General features: G+C 41.2%; 2 protein-coding genes across 4 annotated transcripts; both read left to right on the forward strand.

Moving 5' to 3' along the window:
- The first annotated feature begins 3,242 nt into the window (after positions 1-3,242).
- BLOC1S6 (biogenesis of lysosomal organelles complex 1 subunit 6) lies at positions 3,243-8,749 on the forward strand. Of its 2 annotated transcripts, XM_064668882.1 has the most exons (5): positions 3,249-3,466; positions 4,172-4,316; positions 5,376-5,463; positions 6,031-6,117; positions 6,881-8,749. In XM_064668882.1, the coding sequence occupies exons 1-5, from the start codon at positions 3,409-3,411 to the stop codon at positions 6,998-7,000; spliced, it is 498 nt and encodes a 165-aa protein (XP_064524952.1). In that variant the 5' UTR covers positions 3,249-3,408; the 3' UTR covers positions 7,001-8,749. The 2 variants fall into 2 exon arrangements, with proteins under 2 accessions (XP_064524953.1, XP_064524952.1); XM_064668883.1 differs by lacking the exon at positions 6,031-6,117 and having other exon boundaries at positions 3,243-3,466.
- A 2,814-nt stretch (positions 8,750-11,563) lies between these two features.
- SQOR (sulfide quinone oxidoreductase) lies at positions 11,564-20,814 on the forward strand. Of its 2 annotated transcripts, XM_064668862.1 has the most exons (10): positions 11,564-11,661; positions 14,578-14,829; positions 15,171-15,341; positions 15,770-15,823; positions 16,377-16,571; positions 17,420-17,629; positions 18,101-18,284; positions 19,118-19,185; positions 20,088-20,266; positions 20,609-20,814. In XM_064668862.1, exons 2-10 carry the CDS (start codon positions 14,596-14,598, stop codon positions 20,664-20,666), a joined length of 1,353 nt encoding a protein of 450 aa, XP_064524932.1. In that variant the 5' UTR covers positions 11,564-11,661; positions 14,578-14,595; the 3' UTR covers positions 20,667-20,814. The 2 variants fall into 2 exon arrangements, with proteins under 2 accessions (XP_064524932.1, XP_064524933.1); XM_064668863.1 differs by lacking the exon at positions 11,564-11,661 and having other exon boundaries at positions 11,960-14,829.
- The last annotated feature ends 257 nt before the right edge of the window (positions 20,815-21,071 follow it).

Below are 21,071 nucleotides of genomic sequence, written 5' to 3' on the forward strand. Positions count from 1 at the left end.
AGCTCCCAAAGCCCTACCATCCAGGTGTGATCTGTGATAGACAAGAGGCTCTTTTCAATTACACTGGAAACCCCGACTGCATCGCCGTGCTCTGGCTTGAGATTTTAAAAGGCAGAAGTTTGCATTTTGTCGCTTTCTCTTTCTCTCCCTGTCAAAGGCGCTGCTCTTCACACCGTTTCAGTAGCTCCATTTAGTAACATGCACCTTTCTGGACATTCCTTAAATGTATCCCTTAAAATATGACCTTAAGGATCTAGGGAGAAACAAACATCAGAGACCCTGCTGTTCTGTAATTCCTTTCATTACTGTGTTCTAACTTAAGAGTAATTAGATTTTTGCCTTTATTAATTTTTCTGGTTATTTAGGGTTATTCCCCCTCCTCACTGGTCTGAGTACTAGAATTTTCTTCTAATTTCCAGCCTCCACATATTCAGCACCAGTTTGTACACATGGCCGAATTTTGTTACTGCATTCAGTCAGTTCCTTAAGTCATAAACATTTCTGCAAAAACACTCCTGTCTCAGGGAAAGTACATATCCTGGGTTTTTACTTGGTTGAAGGAGGTTACTAAGTGAAGACTGAAGAGCTGTAGAGAAGTGCAAGATTTTGGAGAAAGGCACTCCCTTTCTGGTCAAGGGCTGATAGCAGATTCTGGCGGCTGTTGGGGTACTGCCACAGGATGTGGAGCGGAATGTGTTCCCTTCCTGGAACAGGCCCTGCAGGAGGGGAGTCCTGTGTGGTAAACTGGCCTTGGGCGGAGGTTGCTTGTTGTTCTTGTTGTTCTCCATAATGATGTCCACAAATAAAAAGTATGATGATTTGTCCGAGCTCCCTTGCCGCTTTACAATGCGGCTGTTTTCCTTCGCATGTAACCTCAAGTTTAGCCACCTTTCTCAGGTGGCTAAAGAGGTGCCATCCCTGGCCTTTTCACCCACCTCGTAATTCCCCCAGCAGAGCTACCAGCACAATTTTTGTGGGCCAGGCAATGAATTTGATTCCTGAGATCTACGAGAATTAAAAAATACATATTGAAAGGGTTTCAGACGTATTTGTATTTGTAACTGAGACTGCTTCCATGACCACAACTTGCATAGACATCCATGTGACAACTGAGGGGGCAGCCAACAGTGTGGGAAGCAGCATGAGCAGCCAAGGCTGGGAACCTGTTAAGCCAGCCTAGGAAAGTGCTCCCAGCTGTGTTCCAGTTCATGCATTTTTAACATTTCTGTTCTCTCTGCGTGATTTAACTCACTCTGTGTTTCAACAGTTTCACCACTTGTACCAGCACAAGTGAGCGAGGACACGCAGGCATGAACAGCCAGGTTCCAGGAGCCACCAAAACAACTGCTCTTAAGACTCCTAAATTGTTGGGCTTTGCACTGGGACTTTGCCACTTCTACAGGAACAGAAACTTCCAGCACTGAGTAAGGGTATTAATCTGAGGGGACTTAACACTTTAACACCCTAAACCAGTACCTCAAGGTTTGCCAGCTCGCCTTTTACTGAATAACTAAGACCACATTTTTTTCTTTGCCAAGTCAATAACCGGGTCATACATTGGTGAGATGAACCTCTGTGGAACAGAGCCTTTTGTAACAGCCAGCTACACTCCATTTCTTTATTGTGACAGCCAAGGCTGTACTTTTTCAGTAGTCTCGTTTACTTAATAAGGACTGAGAGTCTTTAAAAGGTTACCTATTTAATATTTCCTTTTCATGCTGCCATCCCTGAAGTCATGCAGCACTTCCAAAGCTGATGGTTTAAAACATCCTATTTGCTATACAATTCAAGCTAACTTAACTCCATTTTCACTCAGATTTCTAGGGTGGGACAGTGTTACATACCTGCTTAAATCAGTTACAGTAAAATCCAAAATGTGTATGTGACAGTGTTGCATTAAAGGATTCTGAACACAGTTGCTACAAGATGAATGAAAAGGAAACACAATTATTTGGTGTTACAGTGGTATATACATGGCACTTGGATAATAGTTACTATGAAACAGAGAACATTTTGCAGAGGAAAAGAATCAGGAAGGGCTTTCTGTCGGTCTCTTTTTTGGAGCATTTGGGTTGATAAATAGTTAAATTTTAATTTATCTAGAAAACCAGATACCAGTTTTCTATTCCAATCCTTAGTCTATTTCTGCAAGACGTGGGAAGGCCTGGAACAGGCAAAGCAGGAGCACAAATCTGAAACTCCCACATCTCAAGTGAGACTATTTCAGAATCATTATCTCACTTGCTTTTACTAAAAATTCCATCTGGAAGCTTAGAAGTCTTTCCCAGTGAAACTTTCAATAAAAGTTTTTTTTCCCCCCACCAAAAGAAACTTGAAGTTGCTAACCAGTTGTAATTCAGAATTTAAGTTAACAGGTTCCTGTTGTTGCTTCTTTTTTAGAGTAAAAGCAGAAAAAGGAAGAAAAACGTGTAACGTTTTTAATCTGATGACAGAATACCGACAGAATTGTGATCAACAGTTGATTAGAATATACATATGAAGAAAATTACAAATTAATTTGCAACAATCTCACTGTTAAAAATGTCAGTTTTAAGGCTGACAGATCACCTCAAAAGTCCGTTTTTTGCCCTGGTCTGTTTCTGAAGAGCATCAGGGGGACTGCCTTAATTTAATTTAATCTTGAAGGTTTGGGGGTTTATGGAAATACTGCATTCCAAAAACACTCTGAGTGGTTCCTTCATCAGTTTCTTTCTATAGTTGCACCTGCATTTCCTGGAAAGATCTTTACAGGTAAAAGAGGGGAAAAAAAATATAAATCCTTCCACACCTTTTAAAGTGGTTTTTTCATTAAATATATATATCCATATCCATATATATATATATATATATATGCAAGTTATTATTGCTCTTACGACTGTTGAGGGAGATGCAGAGACAGATGCATATACAAAAGCCGGTTATGTATTTCCTAAGAAACAAAAGCTACAAGTAGTGCATAGTCCGCATGGTTTCTAGAGAATAACATACAGATTTATCAAATACAGGAGGACGAAGAAAGGCCGCCCTGCGGTGATTTCCGCTGTTTTCCCCGCGGCAGCAGAGAGGGCTGAGCTGAGCCGTGGTGCTCCCGCGGGGCCGCCGCTCTGCCCCGGGCGGGTCAGGCACCGCCCCACGGCGGCTCCCGGAGTCAGCCCTGTCACTGTCACCCCTCACGTCATTATCATCACTGCCCGTCACCCTCGTCACCCGCACGTCATTACCGCACTCTCACATCACTTCCGCGCCCGGCGCCGTCCCGTTCCCCGGGGCACGGCGGCTCCTCTCTATGGTGCGGCGGGGCCGGGGTCGCCGGTCCGCCCCGCTCGGTGAGGGCACCGGACCCGCCTCCCTCCGCCGCGGGCTCGGCCCTTGCCCTGCCGTGCCCGAGGGGCGGCCGGAGCGGCGGCGATGAGCGACGCGGAGCGGCCGGAGGAGGCGGCCGCGGGCGGCCCCGGGCGCTCGCTGGGTACGCGAGGGGCGGCCGGGCCGGGCCGGGCGGGTGCGGGGGCTGAGGGGGGACTGGGGCCGCCCTCGGTCCTGCGGCCGCGCTCCCTCGGGGCGAAGGGGGCACTGCTGCCGTCGTTCTCCCCCAGGCGGTGGGGCCTGCGGGTTGAAGGGTTTTATCTTCCAAGAGCTCTGCACGCAATAAATAATAACAACGCGCTAATACGGAGCTTACAGTAGCTCTTAACCAGCTCCTGCAAAGTCCTGGAGTTCAGCACGTGGTGTTTCAAGGAGGTCTTCTTGTGTTTTGAGTGACAGGCGAAGACCTTCCAAAGGCCTTGTTTGTTCTCTGACTTTAAAAGCAAAGGGGGGATGTTAATGTTTAGATCTTGATGCATAGCCAGGACAACTGATGTTGCCCCTTTTCTTCCTCAGTAGCCTGGAGCATTTGGGTTTTTTTTTTGTAAGATGTCTGTGGAATATTCTTATTTCTCCTCTTTCTATTCAGCTGGTTTTCAGACAAAAGGGTTCACCAGGAAGCTCGTGATATAGGACTGGGAATTAGGAAGGGATAAAGAGAGGGAGGAAAAAGGAAGCACAACTTAGTTGATAAAGTGCAGAGAATTGTAACTTTAGTGTTGAAATACTTTTGATTTAAACAAGAAAATGTAGCTGCTGTAAGTGACAACTGACCTGTTGCATTCAACCTTGCTATTCTTTGCTTTAGGCCCTAGTGTTGCATCTCCAGATGAAGGAGTAGTAGAAGATCTGCCTTTAATAGATGAGAAAGCTGTGGAGCAGCTGACTGAAGGATTGATTTCCCATTATCTGCCTGATCTTCAGCGATCAAAATCAGCACTGCAGGAACTTACGTAAGCAGATTTTTAAAACCAACTTCATAGACATGCACACTTTGTTTGCCACTTTTTTCAGTTTAATGTCCCAGCTCCCCTTAACTGCAATAGAGTTTATCACAGCATTTCTGTACCCTGACTGGAGCAGCATGAACAGTTAAGTGCTCTGCAGGAGTACTGGTGGTGTATAAGCTGCCATGTAGCCTGTAGGAACTTTGACTGAAGAATGTGTAACGTTAGAACACTGAAATCCCCTGAGCTGGTATAGCAGAAGACATGGAGATTTCTTAAACACTTGTTCACATCTGTAGTGGAAAGTCTGCTGAAAGCTGGATTTATGTCACTTGCAGAGATGCAGTTTGTATTCAGAGCAGCTTGTAGTGCAGTGAATTTTTTGTTGTCCAGTCTCTAATCTCCGTTGCAAAAGCTACACTTGAAAAATATAAGTAAGAAGCTAAATAGATGAGAATTCTTTGTACGTTGATATCTCAGTGATAACTGAGAGTAGCTGATTTCAAATGCAGACTGGGTCTGCCATGGGTACAGAGATACTGCAAAGGACTTTACACAGATCCATCTCAGGTTCTACAGGGTACATTGGTTTGGGTTTCACTACACATGATGTGATTATGCTGCTGCCAAGGACAGCCTGTGTCTGGAGAGACTTGAGCTGATCTGTGTGGGATGGAGGATCCTTAATAAGCACCAAGGATCCACACAAGTTCTATACAGAAATGACTTGGTCCTGCAGTGTAATGCAGAGGCACCCAAGTGGAAAGGCGAGAGCTAATTGTTTTTCCTTTCATTCAACCACTGCAGCCTGGAGAGTGCCTCTTCAGGGGGTTTTGGGTATTCATCCAAATGAATGCCAGATGAATTCATGTACTCAGCTGGGAATTTTCTAAAACCATTTACTCATGTCTTTATTGAAATGACCTAGCAATGCATAAGAAGAATCTGATATTGAGAAGTGTGTATTTATATTGTTATGATCAAAAGTCCTATTTATTTAAAGAGCTGGTTGAAAAGCATGTGTGCTGCTTTACTTTGGGTTTATGCATCTTTTTTTTGTTTTAGACAGAACCAGGTGGTATTACTAGAAACATTAGAACAAGAAATTTCTAAATTCAAAGAGTGTAACTCCATTCTTGAAATCAATGCTTTGGTAAGTACCAACAAATGCCTTTTTAAATCCCTATTAGTGTAGGTTTTTCTTGCTAAAACATTAGTAGCAACTTGTGTATATTCCTTGTTCTTAGTGGCCTACAAGAAGAAAACCAACCAGTTCAGATATTTGGGACAAATTGTTGCTGGAGAGGGTGGGAACCAGCATATTTCTCTTAAATAGGAAGGGCACTGGGAAGAGAGGGCAGGCTCTAGTAAGACTAGTCATTCAAAGCCAGCAGCCAAAGCAAATGTATGCCTTTTTCTGGCAGGACCAAGCTCTGTGCACCTCCCAAAACTAGCAGGAGGGGTGCATGAAAACTCATATATGGTGCATGGAGTAGTAATATTTTTATTCTATATGATGAATTTTAATTTGGTAGATTACTGGGTATCCCTGTTGAGATATGGTATATATTGATACAGGTAATATATAAATTTATATATTTGATGCATTAGCAAACTGTTCTGGTAATCACTATGCTTTTGATTGCCATTTGGCTGTGTAGCTTTATAAAACAACCATTCCAACTTGACAGTCACTGCTTTAACAGTTGTGTTTTTTAAGTTTTCAGAAGCTAAACACTATCACAACAAGTTAGTGAATATTAGAAATGAAATGATGATGATCCATGAGAAGACGTCAAAGTTAAAAGTGAGTGAAATAAATATTTTTACTTTCCAGTATAGATAATTTCTTATGTATTATTGACTTCTAGCTTTTCTTTTGGATGCATGCTGAAAGTTCTGATTAAAATAGAATTGTATCTGAAAGGATGTTTCCAGTAGCACCAAGCCATGTGTGTTTTTAAACTTTCACTTACTCCTAAAGCTGCTTAAGCAACTTTTACCTCTGAACTACTAGTAAATCTCAGTGTTTTCATCATGTTTAGTTGGTATAAGAATCACGCTTTGTTCTGTCACTTAAACCACTCCATTCCAACCAGTTCTCTTTGTTGTTTCAGTTTCTTTCTAATGAAAACTAGATTGTCATAAATGTAAGAATGGCTCTTTCTATTTAATGTACCAGTAACAATAGTGTAAGTTCACTGACTTTGTGCTGTATAGTCAGGTTACATTCTGGCAAGTCCTTCAGTATGCTGAAGGAGGAGGATTTTCCTCCAAGAGGATTTTCTCTTGGAGGCAATAAATTGCATGGTAATCGCTTTGTCTGGTATACTCAAAGGGTGACTTTTAGTGAGATTGAAGAGAATCCAGTCTGCATTTTCCCAGTGCAGATCAGACTTGCCATTTCTGAACAGTAGGCTGCAAGTGGGAGGAATGAAGCAAAAATGAACAGTTCCTGCAACATTCGGTCGTAAAGAGGGTGGATTGGAGAAGGGAAGGGATTTTGTTGGTAGCTCCAACTTAAATATGTCTATAAAACCTACAATTATTTTCTTGTCCTTTCTGTTTAGAAAAGAGCACTTAAGCTGCAACAAAAGAGGCAGAAGGAAGAACTAGAACGAGAGCAGCAACGTGAGAAGGAACTTGAAAGAGAGAAACAGTTAACGGCAAAACCTGCAAAGAGGACATGAAAGCAGAGCATGCAACAACTTGTCTGAATTAATGATTTCTGCATTCTCTGGAATTAAGGCAGACTTTGCATAAACTGGGCTATAGCTGTTACTGGCAGCCTATGGTAATACCCTATGGTATTATAAATTCCAGAATGGTAATAATAGTGTTGTTAACATTCACATTTTTTCATTTCAGCCATTCAAGTTGCCTTCTTTTGTAATGCTATGCAGTTTGATACTATTATAACGTAAGTTAATTTTTTATGTATATGTATATTGGAGAACTTAGGCATCATAATTTTAAATATCTTTTTTTTTTCATTTGTCCTTCTGGTGTTTGGAATTCTGAGAGATATTTGATGACTTGTTTTTCAGACAAAATACAGAATACCAGTTAAAGTTCCCTTCTCATCACTGATCTTCAGTGGCTGCCTGTTTCACTGAAACTGCCTTGTTTCAGGCAGTTGGGATCTGCCTTTGATCACAAATACTGACTTTTTGTGCAGCCTTAGTTTGGTCCATCTCTAACGATCTGAAGAAACTTCCAGTGTATTTGCCTAAAAACTCACTTTATTGCTGCAATCTTATTTTTTTGGCATCAAGTAGCTTAAAAACAGTTTTAAAGTAACTTCTGAATAAGTTCCCAGCTGAATTGATTGACGGGGGAAAGCAGAACACGAAAGATTGTCAAAATTGATGTGTGCACAATGCAGAGATTGATGAATTTGTGCTTCCACAAACATTTGAGTCAAACCAGGGAACTGTTGCTTCTGTAATGTCATCTAAGCATATTTTTTGTGGGATTAGAAGTTACAGTTTCTTTGTCTTGTGTGAGAAAATAAAACATAACCAAAACTAAACAATTTCCACTTCAGTTTCCTGTAGGAAAACTATTGCATTTAATTTTTTTTCCTTAACAAATGAATCATTTGCACTTTGGGGCAATGTAAGAGAATTTTTGTTATGCTGTCCTTACCCAAATTAATGATTATTACTGTGTACTGATGATAAATTTGAATGGAGGTTGATATCCATTTCTCTGAATGTAATTCTTGTCTTGCAGCACTTGGTGAGAACTCCCATTCCAATGAATGTACATGTTGTCTAGACTGGTAAAAGAGCTTTAAACTATTTGTTCCTACAGTCTAACAAACTAGCTATTTTATATCTGTGTTATTTTTTAAGTGGTAATGTAAGTGGTGTGTTTTGAAGTAAGATAAAGGATAAGCTATCTAAAGTTTTCCATAAAATATGTATAGGAAGGTATCAGAGAGGCACAGGCAATTTTATTTTTTCTTCTGTTTTAGATTACTTTTACACACTGTACACCTGCCTGGATTCTTCTGTATTGTGATTTTCTCCTAATTTCCTGTTCTTAATATTTGTCATCTTTTTCTAACAAGTACCCATCCAACATGCAAGGTAAACTGGGGTAAAATTTAGGGGCAAGGAGAACAAACTACTTAAAGCCTGCTTAAAGTCTGAAGAGACACTGAAATGCTGTTACTGAAGCAGTAATAGATTAAAACTTTCCACAGGTATTTTTCCCTTAAGTTGACTTGTGTCTTTTACTTGCCAGTGGATTGTTGACCTGTGCTGTGGTTTGTATGTATTTCTAAGAGAAATGTAAAGAATTTCCACAGTCCATTTTTTGGAGCAGAATGTACATAAGTAAATGTTGTTTAAATATTTTATTTTGTAATGTAATTTGAAAATCAGATTCTGGGAATTTAAACAGTTCTCATTAAAGTATAACATAAAACTAAATGCCTCAGTATCCAAATCAGGACTGAACTCCTTTGGTGTTTCTTGATTTGTGTTCCCTCATCTAAATCCAGTTTACTGTGTCAAGTTGTAATCTCTCTCTGTGAAGAACTGTGGGTGGTTTTTTTGTTTTGTTTTAAAACTCATGGCTACTTTTACTGAAACTAGAGAATTCTAAGCATAGAAATTGATGCCTTTGCAAGTGCACACTTCAGCATTTCTTTGGAATAATTTGTGATCGGAGGAAGAAAAGCTGACAGTGCTTGCCTGAGGAATCACATACATATACAGAAAAATGTAATTGATTAACTTTTTCTATAAAAGTATAGTAAAATCTGTTTTTTCTATGAATAAGGAACTAATTTTACTAAATTACCTCTCTGTAATAAAGGGGAAGGCATGAATAAAAATATATAGGGGGAAGTTTGTTCAGTTTATGTAACTTTAATTAATGAGCTTTTAAATTACTTTGGTCAAAACTACAATTCATTATCTCTGTAGAATGTTGTTCTCCCAAATACTCTTATGTCTTAATGCATAAAAGTAAACACTGCACTGGAGGAGTTTAACAATACTGGCATCTAAACTTGTGTTCTTGCAGTAACGTGCACAGCTACAATGAGTAATTCTATTGCTGTATACATTTAGTCTGGCTTGATTTTATAAAAAATTACTTGTCAAGTAGATAAATCCAGTAGTATTAGACATTACTTACTGAATTTTTGTCCTATCCACGTGAGAAGGTGTAGTTAGCTGCATTTTTTTAGAAACAGATAAAATGACAGCATTAAAACAAGTTTGGGGTTTTTTGTGCTATTTCATACTCAGTGTACTCACTTGTTTTTAAACAATCAAGTCACAGCAGCAGAAGTAAGAACTTAACTGGGCAGTAACTATTTGAATTTTTATTTTGTGAGGTTCTACAAGTTTAGGAGTTACCATGGCTCACTGGGGAATCTTGGTTTCCCATGCTTTTATCTTTGCTGTTGTTAACCCGGATGCTTCATTTGGGTTTCCCTACCTATAACTGAACAGCTTTGCATGAGACAATTTTTAATCCAGTGAAATCTGGCTTTGTCACTACTAGGGATATTCATAAGATGAATACTTGTTTCCTTTTGGAAAATGGCTACAGAATATTTTAGCTGGTTTTCCTCTGTGTGCTGTGACCTAAATGATAATAGCGTAAATAATAACATAAAGGCTGTTTCTGTAGCTGTTCTGTTGGAATTCCAGCAGCTGAGAGAATTCTCTGGCTGATTTATTCTGAATTATGCTTCAGTAGACACTTTCTGCCACAGTTGCTTGCTTTGCAACACTGCTGGCTGTTCTTTATTTTAATTCTGAGCTTGGTGCTTTAATGTCTCACCTTGCAGGGGTCAGGTTTTTTTAAACCTCATTAAATCTGATTGCTTGTTTGATCTTTGTTGGATTCATTATGTGAATATAACTAAATTCCTGCTAAAAACTGTGCAGGACTTGCAGTTAGTGATGTAAATCTGTAAGAATACAAATCATAGCAGAGTAAATATTAATATGGCTATTCATGCCAGGCAGAACATTACACACTAAGTTTCTCAGTGAGGCAGTATGTGAAGGTAGCAAAGATGGTTTGATTTATTTATTTCTTTATTTATTTTCAAATCAAAGCTTAAGGTGAAGGAAAGAGTTGGGTTTGGCCCAAATGTCACTGCTTTCCAGTAATTTTAAGTATATTTATACTTACTTTAATCTTCTCAGTCAATTAGTAGAAAAACAGGTACCAAAACTGGACAGTGACATCCCCCCACCACCACTGTTGTGTCTTCAACCCATCCTTTGTGATACCAGCGCAGCCAAGAACTCTTATGATGTGACAAATTCGGTTTTCTCAGATCTTCTCTACACAGGTGATCGAACTAAAACTGATGGGAAGAACAACTCTAATAGAGTCACAGCAGTGCTGGTGTGGAAAATTGGAGAATTTTAACTGTTTTCCCTCAGGCAGTAACTTGACAACAACATAGCTGGGAGGTTGGGACTAACTGGGGTTCACAGTCCAAGTTGTTCATGCAGTGTTGTGTGGCTTCAAAGCACCGATGCTGGCCATACCTGATATATCAGTATTTCCTTCTTGGTTTTGCTCCTGTCTATCAGTTTATCTCCATGATGTCAAGTCATGGGGTTTATGAAAGGAAATAGAATATGGGGCATTCCAGGAAAGCCTGGTTGCCTGGAGAACAGGGAATGTTATCCACTGCTCCCACAGCCACCCTGGGGTGCCAGTGGCCCAGGCAGTGTGTGCCCAGCCCTTGCACAGCAGCTCCCACCCTCTCATCCTGCCTGGACTTTGCTGTCTTGGGAAGGTTTAGGCAGCACTCCCTGCAGCTGCAGGAGGGCTCTGTGCTACAGGTGAGTACTCTCTTCATGTTTGGTTTGTGAGTTCTGTTTCTAAGTTATGGTATTCATTTAAGTAATTTTTTTTTTAATTAAAATTACAGACCATCTGTGTAAGAAGTCAGTGGGGAAATATGCATGGGAGCATAAAGAAAATATTTTAATATTTAAGGACAATCCTAAAAATACATGTTTTAAAAAAAACAATATGACCATTTTCTTCTCTTTAGGACTGGAGTTTCAAAACTTAAAGAGAAGCGCGGTGTTTGGAGCTGTGGGTGCGGTCGGTACCTGGCCCGGCTCAGCAGCTCGGGGGCTCCTTGGGGCTGCGAACACACGGGCAGGACGGGACGGGACGGGACAGCCCAGCACGGTCCGGCCCGGCCCTGCACGGCTCTCCCGGCCGGAGCGCGGCCTTTGCCCGCGGCCGGGCAGCGCCGCTGTCCCGAGCCCTGCCCCGAGCTCCGCCCCGCCGCTGCTGCCGCCGGGCCCCGCCGCTCATCGGGTCCTGCCCCGCCTCTGCCCGGCGCGGCCAGCAGGTGAGTGCGGGGCCGGGAGCGGGGCCGGGAGCGGGGCCGGGAGCGGGGCCGAGGGGTCAGTCCCGCCGGGAGGGAGCGGAGAGGCCCGGGCGGAGGGGCTCGGTTCGCCCCGGGCAGAGGGGCCCGGCCGCGGCGTGAGGGGGCGGAGGTGGCGGGGTCGCCCCGGCGGGAGGGCCGGGGAGGGAGCGGCGGGAGGGCCGTGGGGGGAACGGCTCTGCCCCGGGGTTGTCCCCCGAGCTCCGGGGCTGTGCCCCAGCCCCGGGGTTGTGCCCCTGCTCGGGGCAGCCTTGCAGGACCGGGTGCCTCTGATCTCGGGAGGGCGAGGGGCAGCGGGTGCCGTGAGCCTGGTCTGTGGGGCTCGTAGGCTCCGCAGCGGGGTGAGGGATTGCATTCTGTGCTCTCACAAGTGCACGGGTGGAATGTTTGAACTGCTAATCTGGGGCCAACTGTTTAAAGAATGGTTACAATGATCTTGTTAGTGAGACTTTTCTAACTTCGTTTGTTCCAACTCCCTGCAAGAGATTGTTCATGAACTGGCTCGATAAAATTGTCAGGCTTGGGAGCTGAGCACATGGGAGGTACTCCAGAGAGGAAGAAAGTGTAGTTGTCCCGAGTGTCTCTGCATGAACTGCCATGCTGCAGTTAACTGTTTGTTCTGGGCACTAGTTGAGATAGTGCCAGTGCTGTAACAAACCACAGTGTCCTGAAAGTATTTGTAGAACAGATTTACCTCTCCTGGGGACAGAATGAGTTTTAAACAGCAGAACTGTCCCAGGCTAAGTAGAGCCCTTGATAAGGTGAAATGTACTGCAGGCTTTGCCTTTCTAGGCAGTACTCTGAGATTCGTTTATGGATCTTGGTTAGGAATGTAATTTCATGCTATATAAGGCCAATATCAACTGTCATGTTTTGTTGTGCATAGTTTAAAGGATGAAGGATAAGTGTGCTATCTGTTAAAGCAGTCTTCTAAATGCATAACATTTCAGCTCAGTTCAGTAGGTTAGCTGTGAATTTTCTCCTTTACCTTAATTTTAGTTCTGTAATTCCCCTGTTCCTCTGTCTCCTGAGTCTGAAGGAGAGAGCTGATGTTGTTGTTGACTGAATCAATTGTCCAGCTGCTGCCTGACTTGGGAGTTTAATAGGAAGGGTTTTGCTGCTCTTTTTAAAACAGCTATCTACAAATGATTGTTTCTATATACTCTGAAACCACTGAGAAGCAACATAATGCAGCATTTGCATCAATTACACTGCTGTTAGTTAAGGAACATCTTGTGTGTGCTTAGAAGCATACTTACATAAAAATCTATGTGGTCAGAGAGGATGATTATTCCTTAGTTAGCATTACAAAAATGGAGTCTTGTTCTCTTGGTCCAGAGTGTGTTGTCAACCAGCAGGCCACTGGACATGTTCTGTGTGCATAATAAACCCGAGCAAAATTCTGTGTTCATGAGCTTCCACAAACAGGATGTCGCTCTTAAAACTGTCTCTCAAACGAAAGTCTCAAAACCTTCTCTTCACAGTTCGTCTCTCTGATTTGGAAGGAACGGGACACATCCTCATCAGATAACTTTTATATCTAGGCTGAGAACAACAACTTCTTCCTCTTGCATGTGCAGTCTGTCCACATTTTTAAACAGCTGCCTGCACTGACAGATGACAAACAGCCTCCTAAAGTGAAACCAACTTATCCTGGAGTTGGGCATTTTGTTCTGAATGGAGAGGGGATGGGAAGAAAATGTCTACATCTTGGAAACCTTCTGTAAAAGAAAACGATTAATTTTTTTTTATAGTGGACACCTCTGAGATTTTCTCCTCTCAGTCCCAAATTAGTTGTAACTCTGAGTTAAGCAAAGGGGAGTAAGTACAGAACACAGGAAAGTCTTGTCATAAGTTGCTTTTCATGATATAATGCTTACTCATTCTTTACTGGCAATGTGGCAACAAGGAAGTAAATTAAAATGAGTTTATACCTGTTATATCACTGAAAAGCTAAAATCTGATATTCAGTGCAAACACGTGCAAACAATGGATTTAGAACAAGAAAAGCTCTTGTTCCCTCTAGCAGCGGGAGGGAGACTTATGAGTTAATCTTGACGGTCTTCCAGGTAATGCAGTTGCACATCCAGTGCTACAATTGCCAGGATATATCACACTTTAGAGTCCTGGCTCTCACTTGCCAGGTGACAGCTTTAGCAAGACAAGTATGGGTTTCTGACCTTTGCTTCCAGCTACTTTGCTGATACAAAAGCAAAGAGGTGACCATGGATAGAGAACCAAGTATTTTGAACATACTCAAAGATCTCAGATTTAGGAAGATGTAAACTCTTGTTTCATTGTAACTTTGTTTTCCTGTCAAGCTTAGGGCTCACTATGCCTTTGCTCAAAGCACCATAGGACCTGGCATGCTCACCCTGAGGGCTTGCACCCCGAGAGGCAGTGAGGAGGGGCAAGTGCTGGTACATCCTAACTTTAAAATACAAATGTAAAGGTGTGTTTGGCTGACACATTACAGTTAGTGGGATGGCACACAGTATGTTCACACAGCTTCCTTGTTCAGTATTTCAGTGATCTATACCACCTTGCAATTCTTGTTTGGTTTTGCAGCGCTTATCTTTTCAGGATTGTAATATTGCATCTGGGGTTACAGCATATGCACTGCCTGTGCTATAGGATCAGATGGACTTGCTACAATAACCAGAAACTGTTCCTTTGCTTGTATGAAATTTCAGTTTCATGGCAGAGGCCATGATGGACTTTTTTTTTTCTTTCCCAAATTGATTACAGTCCATTTTCAAATTAGTGGTTTAACTGCAACAAAAGGTTTGGTATTATAATTATTGCCCTGAAGACTCATCCAAGCATATAAATAAATTCTACCTTCTGTGATTGTTACTGATGCCTTTCCTTATCTCGTAGCTTCCCACCTAGTGAAAGATGTCAGCAATAGGAGTAGTGTCTTCCTGTTCCTGTTTCCATCCTGGTGTATGGCTGCTGAAATCAGGGATACAGAAGATGAGCTCCTTTGGCTTACATACAGCAGCCAGGTGTGCTGCCAAGGATTACTATGAAGTACTGGTGTTGGGTGGAGGTGCTGGTGGAATTGCCATGAGTGCTCGGATGAAGAGGAAAGTGGGAGCAGGAAATGTGGCTGTTGTTGAGCCAAGTAAGGTGAGTCTCCATCAGCTGTAAAGCATTGTAAAGAATAAGCTTTTTTTTTACATATGTGACCAGATTGGTCTGATTCTCATCCCCCTCCAGTCCCACATTTCTAAATGTGGAGAGGAAGCCAACTAACTATCTTTTAAAAGGCTTTGCATGAAATTTGTTACTCCATGAGATGTCTGCATCCCTCCAGCTTTGTCATGCAAAACTCTCGGTTATTTATACAGCTTCTTTTGTTGAGAATAATACAACATTAAGGGCACATTGCTTCCCCTGTGGAGTGATGTGCCTTCATCTTGAAGCCTTTTTAAACGGTTCCTAAATGTCCATTTGGACTTTTATTTCAGACTCATTACTATCAGCCGCTGTGGACCCTGGTTGGTGGTGGTGCAAAGCAGCTGGCGGCTTCTGCACGTCCAACGGGAAGTGTAATGCCCAAAGGTGTGGAGTGGATCAAATCTCGAGTTACAGCACTGGATCCAGATAAGAACTGTGTCTGGCTGGAGAATGATATCAAGGTAGAAACATAAAGAAAAAAAAAAAAAAAAAAAGGAAGTTTTTTCCATCCCCTTGGAACTGCCTATTGAGACCTCTGTCATCGAGGAGGCCGGGAAATTCCACTTAGTCTTATGAGAAGTATTTGACCCTAAAATCTTTTTCTGATAAAAATTTTGGTAGGTAACTAGGTTAGAATAGAATCAGCTTAAAATATTATCATAAGTCTTTGCCCTGTTTATGGTGAAAAAGATGTTCAGATGTTTTGCTCCAGATATTTGTGTATAGCAAAGGCTGTGTGTAATGCAGTTTGCATTTTAACTAGAATGCTTAGAGCTTAACTTATATTACTAATACTCTCTAGATTTCCTTCCGTTATGACTCTATTGCTGTCAGATAATGCTTTGGTTTCTTTGTCTAAATACTTCTTTTTTTTTCCCTTACACAACAGGTATCTTACAAGTATCTGATAATTGCCCTTGGAATTAGTCTGCATTATGAAAAGGTATTTGTTTTACAGTAATCATGTTTTTACTAGCTTTAAGAGCATCACATACATTCATTAAGGCTTTTCAGTACTTTTTTTACTGCAAGATATTGAACATTATCTGAATGAATGAACCAGAAGACTGATTTTACCACTTCCACAGATCTCTGTAATAACCCAAAGTACCCATGGGAAGGTATTTTAAGACAACTTTGCATCTCTATGGCAATATCAGCAGATGGGGCAGCAAGTTAAATCTAGAACTTAAAGGCAGCCTGTAATAATGAGATAATAAGGCATGTTGACTCTAGTCCAAAGCATCTCTAATGTAACAGAATGAGGAACACACAGCAGTCAGTAAAATCTGTCCTGCAGAATTAATTTGTCCTACCCTCGCCTTTCTTAAAGGATGCACTTCAAAAGGAACCAGCTGAGTTACCACACCTGTGTTCAAACTTCCTTTTTTGCTAGAAACTTCTTATATAGCTCTTTCTCAGTCTATATTTAATACTTGTCAATTGTGACAAAATTTTTGCCACCTGTACTTTAAACCTTCATTTCTTTTTCCTAGATCAAAGGCTTGCCTGAGGGTTTTGATCACCCTAAAATAGGTTCCAATTATTCAATTCACACAGTAGAGAAAACATGGAAAGCTATACAAGACTTTAAGGAAGGAAATGCAATCTTCACTTTCCCAAATACTCCAGTGAAGTGTGCAGGGGCTCCTCAGAAGATCATGTATTTATCAGATGCATACTGGAGGAAAGTAAGTATTTTACCCTCTCTGCCAGTGCTTGTCCCTACAGTTGGAAGGAAGGATTTTCTAAGGGTTTCATATTGTCTTTAAAACAAATATAAACCACATGAAATGACTGTGACTCACGATTCTTAAAGTGAGTTTCTTTTTCTATTAATGTATAATGAAGATAGGTAAATGGACTGTACATTAATATTTAGCATACGTTTAATACCAGAGAGCCTTGTAGAATTCAGAATCCATAAGGAAAGAACTGCTTACCCAGCTTCTGGTGAGCTGCAGATAGAACTGTTCTCAGCCTGATTTATAACTTCAGGTCCTGCACTAATGTAATACTGGTTGGAATTAACTAATTCTTGTTATTTTAAGTACTTGATACCTGTTGCCGTTTGTCTTTCAACTAGTCTGAGAAGTGGCTATGCTTGCTCCTTGGAGCACACAATCAGGAGGAGTCTTAGCCAGGCTGTTAAACAAGCTTGGTGAAAGCAAAAGACAACTTCAGGTGGAAGTGTCAGGCTTCAAATGCATATAAGTGTCATGAATTGTCTACTGGGTGAGTACCTGAATAAGGCATAGAAGTGAAGGTTTCAGAAAGCTAAGCTGCTACAGATGCTTAACCTGCACACAGCAGTTCCTCAGTGCACTGCAGCCACCTCTTCTCACAAGCAGTTTGAGGGTCTGCCTTTTAACATTGTGTGAAATAGCTGTGTCTGAGACTTCTAATGTTAATACTTCATTAATAATTGAACTGCATGAATAGTTCTCTCAGCTCTTTACTAGTGCAGCATAGTTCTTTTGTCTCTGCTAGCCTGTCACAGCTTCTTAATAGAAAAGGCTAATTTGATCTCTTTCTGCAGACAGGAAAACGTTCCAAAGCAAATATCATGTTCAACACTTCACTTGGTGCAATTTTTGCTGTTAAGAAGTATGCTGATGCATTGCTTGAAGTAATAAAGGAGAGGAAAATTGCTGTGAACTACAAGCGTAACCTTGTGGAAGTTCGAGCAGACAGGCAAGAGGCCGTGTTTGAAAACTTGGATAAACCTGGAGAGACTGAAGTTCATCAGGTCAGGAGCTTTCAGACCTGTAGTTTGGTTCTATTTCTTTTCCTTGTGTACTGTAACGTAACTTCCACACTATAATAACATGTCTGCTTTTTTGTGTACTGCTGTTCCTTCCTGAGTACCACCTCTAATTTTAGCAGAATATTTAAAAGCTTGAAACGAAGGTGGAGAGAAGAAAAAAATATTTCATAAACTATGCCTGGAGTCCTGCATGCCATGGGAATGTTTCAGGTGTGCATGGAGGAAGGCAAATTGCTGTTATGCCAGTCCAGATGGAGTTCCTTGATAAGGTTCATGTTCATTAACTGATGTGCTTGAAATCTGTGAACAAATTTTCATTCTATACACTTGTGTTTAAAAAACCAAACCAAACACAAACCCAAGACACTCTCTGCACACTGTGCTTATTGCCTTACATCGACACAGAGTTTGCTCTGATGAATTAAGCACTGAGCCCCTTTTCTTTCTGTTTAGTATGGAATGCTTCATGTCACACCCCCCATGGGGCCACCTCCTGTACTCATCAACAGTCCTGTCTCAGATGCAACTGGCTGGGTGGATGTAGATAAGGAAACTCTACAACATAAAAAGTATCCTAATGTCTTTGGCATTGGAGACTGCACCAACCTTCCAACATCAAAAACTGCTGCAGCTGTAGGTAAAGTTGCATATCTGTGTGTTTGTGGGTGTAATGACAAGTGTGGAGTCACAGTAAGCCTTTTGTTTAGTTTGCTACTCCCAAGGTCTTGACTTCAATTTTGAGCTTTTAAAAATACCAAAGTTAACTACAAATCATGTTAATGCCACTAACCCACACAGTTCTGTTGTTCCAGATACCTCACAGATGAACTAATTCTATTTTCTGTGTTCACAGAATGACATGACTATTATTCTTGTATTCCATCATCATTCAGTAACAAAACTTTCTGCTTTATCTTAGCACCTCATGCATATGTGTCAGCCAATTGATAAGTCACTATCAAAAAATCACATGTTCTGTCCCTGTAGCCACCAATTCCACTATAAAAACACTTTGGGTATATGGTCTCACAACCGAAAAAGGGCAAATAAAAGGGTGGAAAAAAAGAAAAGGTATACACTATGTTATTGGTGTAATTTAAGAAAGGGGAAGTCAACTATTTCAGCAAAAGGGTCTACAATACTTCCCTCACAGCACTCAAAATGAAAAAGAAATTCAGTGTGCCAGAATCTCAGTGCTTGTGAAGACTGAGCAAGTATAATCTATCACAGGAGAATGGGCATAGGCTAAGAATATCAGCTCAAGTTTCATTAAGCTTAAGCATGTTCCAAGCAGCAAGGCCAAAGCATTAGTCCATTTTTCTTTTAATCTGGGAGTGTAAACTTACATGTAAGTTCAGTTGCAGCTGAATTGTCCAACAAAATGCCTGGCTGCTAGTGTTTGCTTTAGTAATGACAATTGCTACCTGAAACAAAGCCTTAGTACTTTTTTTTTTTTTCTCTCTTATGCAGCTGCCCAGTCTGGAGTCCTTGATAAAACTATTTCTCTGGTAATGAAGAATCAGTTGCCAGCTAAAAAGGTACTCTCAGCTCCTGGATTTTTTACAGCTCTTGTCTTACAGATAAATTATCTTGAGTGTTTTCCCCCTTTTCATGCAGGAAGTCTTGCAAGCAGCTGAACCATGTGAACAGGAAGGGAGGAAGGGGTTTGCAGCAGCAGTTGGGTGCTAAATTGCTCCACACTGCACGTCAGAGTAGTAACTTAATTGCACAATTCATGCTCTTGAGACTGCCACTAAAAACACTATCTATTTGATTCCCTGACTTCTGAGTTGAAAGAAGCATAAAGGCTGCTTAGTCTGGGTTCTCCACCAATGCAGGTGATTTATTTAAACTGTTGACTAACAATCCCTACTCTAGGAACTCTTGCAAACTTGTTTCCCCTGTAGAAGCATGATCTTTTAAGGAGTTAAATTGAAAGTTTTGTACTACAGCTGATAAGCATGTAACTATGTCCAAATTTCTGAGGTTTTACTTTCATTCTACATATGGCTTCTGAATTAATATTTGTTGGGGCACCGACCTGAATGTCCTGTGATCTTCTGGAAATTCTTGCAATTAGATTCAAGATCCTGTTTGTGCCTGTTGAAGCAAACACCAGTTCTCATCCTGATCTACTGGTCACCTGTTCTGCTGGTTACAGTAACCAACAATTAGTGACACAAAGCCCTATTGTTCTAGGTTAGTTCTAATTTAAGCAGTGTTGTCAAGCAAATTACATTTGAAATAGAGGGGCTTAATATTATGCTTATTAAACCATAATCAGCTTAGCAGCCTTTCAACTTCACTGGTATTAAACCTGTAAATGCAGAAGGCTCATAGTAACTTAATTTTGAAATGTGAATGTTAACTATATGGCTTGTAATACCTCAGCATTTAGGCTTTGTTCAACTGAATGAGAAGTGGGTATTTTTCCTTGCAGTATGATGGATATACTTCCTGCCCGCTTGTAACAGGCTACAACAAGGTGATTCTAGCAGAGTTTGACTACAATGCTCAGCCTCTGGAGACCTTTCCCATTGACCAGAGTAAGGAGAGAGTAACCATGTACCATATGAAAGCTGATATGATGCCTTTGCTCTACTGGAATGCACTACTTAAGTACGTACTTCACTTCTGTGATCAGTCAGAAAAAAAACCAACTGTTCTAGTTTAGTTCCTTCCTGGAATAGAAGCAAACCAACTACATCCTTAGTCATAATTAGGACCTGGACCTTCTGAGGATTATGGGCACTTTGACAGTAACAGGGGTTTGTTCAAGAACAGAGCTGAATTGCAGAGAAGGGCAGCCATTGCAAAACTGAGAACTTCACTGAAACAAACCTCCAAAACAATCCCTTGTCACTCATCTTTTAGCAATATATTTCTTACAGAAATAAAGAAAAACTGTCCCTAAATCCTACTTCAATAGTAGATATACAAAACAACTTTCTCTGTTTCTAGGGGATACTGGGGAGGACCAGCTCCCTTCAGGAAGCTGATGCATCTGGGCTTGAAGTAACTGCTCGTTCTCGGTGTCGGTCAAACCCTTTTGAAGAAAATGGACTGGTCTCACACTGATCAGTATCTTCCCTCTTGGAATACCTAATAGATCAACATGTACACTGGATTTAAGAGTGATTCAATGCTAGTAAAATGGCCTGAAAGTCTCCCACTGTTCTCTCATTTTTTAAGAACAAAATCAACCCTAATTTCTAACCATACCTGCTGCCTAATTATATGGATTATAGAAATTCATGCAAGACACTGAAATGAAAGTAAAAGCAGTGTATGTGTATATGGATACATACACACACTCTCCCAGGACAGTTGTGCCCCTTCACATCAGTTCCACTATAATGTTTTAACATATGGCAGTAAGAACATCATGAAAAGAATTCCCAGGAGACTTGGGAAAGACTGAGAT

The sequence above is a fragment of the Pseudopipra pipra genome, chromosome 12, assembly GCF_036250125.1.
Source record: "Pseudopipra pipra isolate bDixPip1 chromosome 12, bDixPip1.hap1, whole genome shotgun sequence".
Lineage (NCBI taxonomy): Eukaryota > Metazoa > Chordata > Aves > Passeriformes > Pipridae > Pseudopipra > Pseudopipra pipra.